The sequence below is a fragment of the Buceros rhinoceros genome, unplaced genomic scaffold, assembly GCF_000710305.1.
Source record: "Buceros rhinoceros silvestris isolate BGI_N320 unplaced genomic scaffold, ASM71030v1 scaffold12039, whole genome shotgun sequence".
Taxonomy (NCBI): Eukaryota; Metazoa; Chordata; class Aves; order Bucerotiformes; family Bucerotidae; genus Buceros; species Buceros rhinoceros.
In genome coordinates, this window is record NW_010433325.1 from 16,490 (window position 1) to 20,361 (window position 3,872).

Genomic DNA, 3,872 nt, shown 5'->3' on the forward strand with positions numbered 1-3,872 from the left:
GCAGCGTGTGGGAGCTGGTACAAGGGAGCCGCAAGCCCTACTGCTTGCCTTTCTTTTGCCTTCAGCTTTTATGGGAGGAGCTGCCTTTTCAGCTTAGGACAAGGCAGAAGCCCTCCCACATGAACCCTGCTCAGCTGTCCGAGTCCTGCCTGGGTGCTGTAGTAGGTGTAAGAGCTGGGTAGGGCCTGAGGCTGTGACTCTAGCCTGTGCTCACTGGTGGACAGGTAGTGCTGCGCAGAAGTTATTGCCTGCTCTGATCATCTCCTGTGTGTTTTACAAGCTCAGGAGTTTCTCTAAACCTGAGCTCTTGAAGCCCCCCCACTTCTGTACTACACACCATCACTGTCTGCCTATTGAAAATGCATGTGAGCACACACCGAAAATTGAGGTGACCTGACAGAGGTGCTGGCTTTGGAGTCTAGAACCAAATCCAAGAGCTCAGCGACTTCAGAAACGCATTCGTGCTTCTGCCTTGCAGACTAAGCCTGTGCTTAGATGAAGCGGGAGACAGAAGCCTAAGAACATCTCTCTGCAGTCGTTTATATGCGATTAGCATTGTTGATCTAGAGGTGCTGGGGAGTGTTTGTCAATGGGCATAGGATGTTTCTTTAGCCAGTGGCCTTAGGGTTGGTTCAAATGGGTTATGCTTTAGATAAGACCTTGAAGTATCGTGATCAAATCCATAGGCAGGGTGGGTTCTGTGAAGCAGGTATCTCTGAAAGCAGAGCTGTGTGCAGGCTGCAAACGTGCCATCCTCACTGCCTTCTCTTTCCGCTGCTGCATGCGTAGATGCCCACAAAGTATTGTTACTCATTTATTGCTAATCATCTTCTGATTTAATTGCAGGCAAGTGAGCAGATTTACTATGAAAATGTTCACGGTGAGAGACTTTCTTGTCCATTGAATGTTTGGGGGGTTTTCTCTTTCTGTTTGACCGTTCCATGGATTTGAAATGCAGCTTCGCTGTGGGAAAAGTGGGGGGTGGCTCCTGTTCCTCCGGGAATGCAATGCTACTCAGGGTAGTTTTTCCTGGAAAGGAAAAAGAACAGGTGGAGCTTGAAGGATCCAGAGCTGGAAGTGTTTCAGGCCAGAAGCCAGGCTGACTGAAGGTGCCGCATAGACACCTGTAAACCCCGAGCTCCAATCACTACATGGGGAAGACTCAAGGTTTAACTTCATTTCCGAAATATGTTACGTAGGAAGGCTGAAGACTTTAGGCCATTTTCCTACCATATCCATTTAAATCCCAACTGAGCTTTTTTATCACAAGCTGAAAAAAATCCCTGGATTTCTTGAACTGGCAGCATTAATGAAATCAGGAAATAACTGGGAACACCTTGCACTGTTTTTTTGATGGCTGCAGTCTAATATACTGGTCTGAAATAGTTATGACGGGCTGTCAATTAAAAATCATCAGCACATCAAAGGAGTGTGATATAAATCTGGTGTTGAAGAAAGGTGCCTGAGTGGAAAAAGTGCAGAAATTCATGTCTTCTGAAAACCGGCTGCCTGAAGGGCAGTGAGGACATGGGCTTGATGTCCACTGCTTCTGGTCCTCTAAGTGTGGGAACAGGCGGCTGGCAGGAGGTTTTCTGGGCTAGTTTAACAAATACAGCTCAAAACCAAGGGACTAAAGAAATGTGTGTGTTTAGGTTACAGAACTGCAAGTGTCATCATTGCGTTGACAGACGGAGAACTCCATGAAGACCTGTTTTTCTACTCTGAGAGGGAGGTAGGTGTCTTACACATTTTTCGCCAGGGAGACAGTGAAATGTCTGGGCTTCCTGCTTTGAAGGCAGAAGAGAGAGCAAACCTTTTCCCCTAGTAACAAACCTGCCCTTTGGGGCTGTTTAGACATGAATCGTAAGGATAAACATTAACAGCAGCAATGTTCTCCCTTTATTAGTTTCAGATGCTGTGTAAATTGTGGGAATGATACAGTTCTGTAGCAGATGGAATGAGATGTCTCTTCACCTGTGGATATCATGAGTTTCATACCTGAAACAGAAAATGCCAAAACGTTTTAGTTACTGTTATAGTGGGGTGTGTCATTAATGATGGAAAGAAAATGGATTAGGTCAGTCTTTCATCTGTTGGACAGCCAGATGTTAGGAAGCAGGAGCAGCCAGGAAGGTGAGCTAATTAGGTTTAAAAACCACGGGGTACCCTGGGTTTTGCTTTACTAAACAAATAGCTGCTCTAGTGCTGTATAAAACACTATATCCTCTTCCTGCAGGATGAGGGAGGAAAGCTCTGACAAGACCCCCATTGCTCGTTTTACAGAAAAGGGCTAAATTTATGATTGAGATCTTTCAGAAACCTGTGTCCCATCCCATTCGTGTTCTTGTCATCCTGCCTTTCCTCATTCCAGGCTAATCGGTCGCGTGACCTGGGAGCCACAGTATATTGTGTTGGTGTGAAAGACTTCAATGAGACCCAGGTAAGTGAGTCTCTTGTGTTTTCTGAGGTCCTTGGCAAAGGTGCACGTTGAACACTGGCACGCGCTCCTGAATCTCTTTCTAAAGACCTCTCAGGCGGTCTTCCTCTCCTGTTGACTGTTTGACAGTGCCTGCTCGAAGTGTCTTGGTCTGGGCTTTGCCTTTAAACCGCTTTCTGTCTAAATCTCCATATGTGGAGAAGCATCCCTCTGTCTGCATGCCACAGTGGCTCTTGCTATTGGTGGAGAAAAGCAGAGGAAAAGACACATAAAGAATTGCAAATCAGCCTGGCTTAAGCTGTAGGCAGGAGGCGGTTGTGGGGACTTTTTTTTTTGCCCATAAAGTTGAGGTGTTGCCATTTAACACTTCAGTTTCAGTCCAGCTTTTCTTTCATAGGAAAACTGTGCTGTAAAAAGCAAACAGTTTCCTTAGTGACACTAATGTTTTACAGCGTTTTCCCATTTGATCATCTGACTTCTGAATGTATTCTGTGGATCTTAGTATGCCCAGGAAATACCTATCACACCGAGTGTTACAGTTGACGTGCTTTTCTAACGTGAGTGAAACACTTGTACAGCCCCTAAGAGAACTGCTGAAACGGTGATCGAATGGAGCTTTTCCAGGTTTTCAGCTTTCTAATGAAACTTTAAGCTCTGATTCAAAAAGGAGTCAAAACAAACTTAGTTTAGAACAATCTCATTCGACTCAAACCCAGAGACTAGTGTAACCCTGAGTAAGTCACAGAAAAAACAAGGAGGGAATAAAAATGGCAAAGAGGCTACATCTAGCATGGCAGACCTCAAAGACAGCTGCTGCTGGGTGCTGCATTTAGATGCTGAAAAAAAATTAGGTGACTGTGTCTGAAGTCCCAGGATGGACGAGGAGGAGGACTATGAAGAGAGAGCTGAGGAAACTGTAAACAATCTGGTTTACAGAAGCGACTGTGTCTTGGCCAATGAGCTATAAGCAGCTTTATCATCCTTCTTGGAGCAGGCAGAGGCAAGTTGCGTGGAGTGTTTCTCTGGACATGAAACAGGAGGCTGGCAGTTTGCTGTTCTGCTTGAGAAGTGGGAGTTCTGAGTGACACGAGCTGGGAAGGTGGAGCCAGTGGGGTTTAGGGAGGAATGTGTGGCTAGTCTGCTGCCTCCAATTTGCAATGCTACAGGAAACGCCAAAGAGGCCTGCTGGGTTGATGCTACCTCTGCCATGGCAGAGAATTACTATAACAAATGTTGGCCTTGCAGCAGTAAAACTTGATTCTGCTCCAGTAGATGCCTGGGGAACTCATTACTTCAGAACTGGCCTTAACCCTTAGCTTGCAAGTGAAGCTGCATATAGCTCTTTACAGGTGGTGTGCTGTTCCCCTTATCCTACCACTGCCTCACGAATGGCTCTCGTCGTGTAGGCTTCCAAAGGCTCCCTTACCCCCGCCCT

General features: G+C 46.1%; 1 protein-coding gene across 1 annotated transcript in view; it reads left to right on the forward strand.

The window, feature by feature from the left end:
* LOC104500426 (anthrax toxin receptor 1-like) overlaps positions 1 to 3,872 on the forward strand; it is a 36,241-nt gene that overhangs the window by 11,429 nt on the left and 20,940 nt on the right. The window contains exons 5-7 of the mRNA XM_010144068.1: positions 847 to 880; positions 1,653 to 1,732; positions 2,372 to 2,440. Coding sequence (XP_010142370.1) covers positions 847 to 880; positions 1,653 to 1,732; positions 2,372 to 2,440 — 183 coding nt within the window. The remainder of the gene's footprint in view (positions 1 to 846; positions 881 to 1,652; positions 1,733 to 2,371; positions 2,441 to 3,872) is intronic.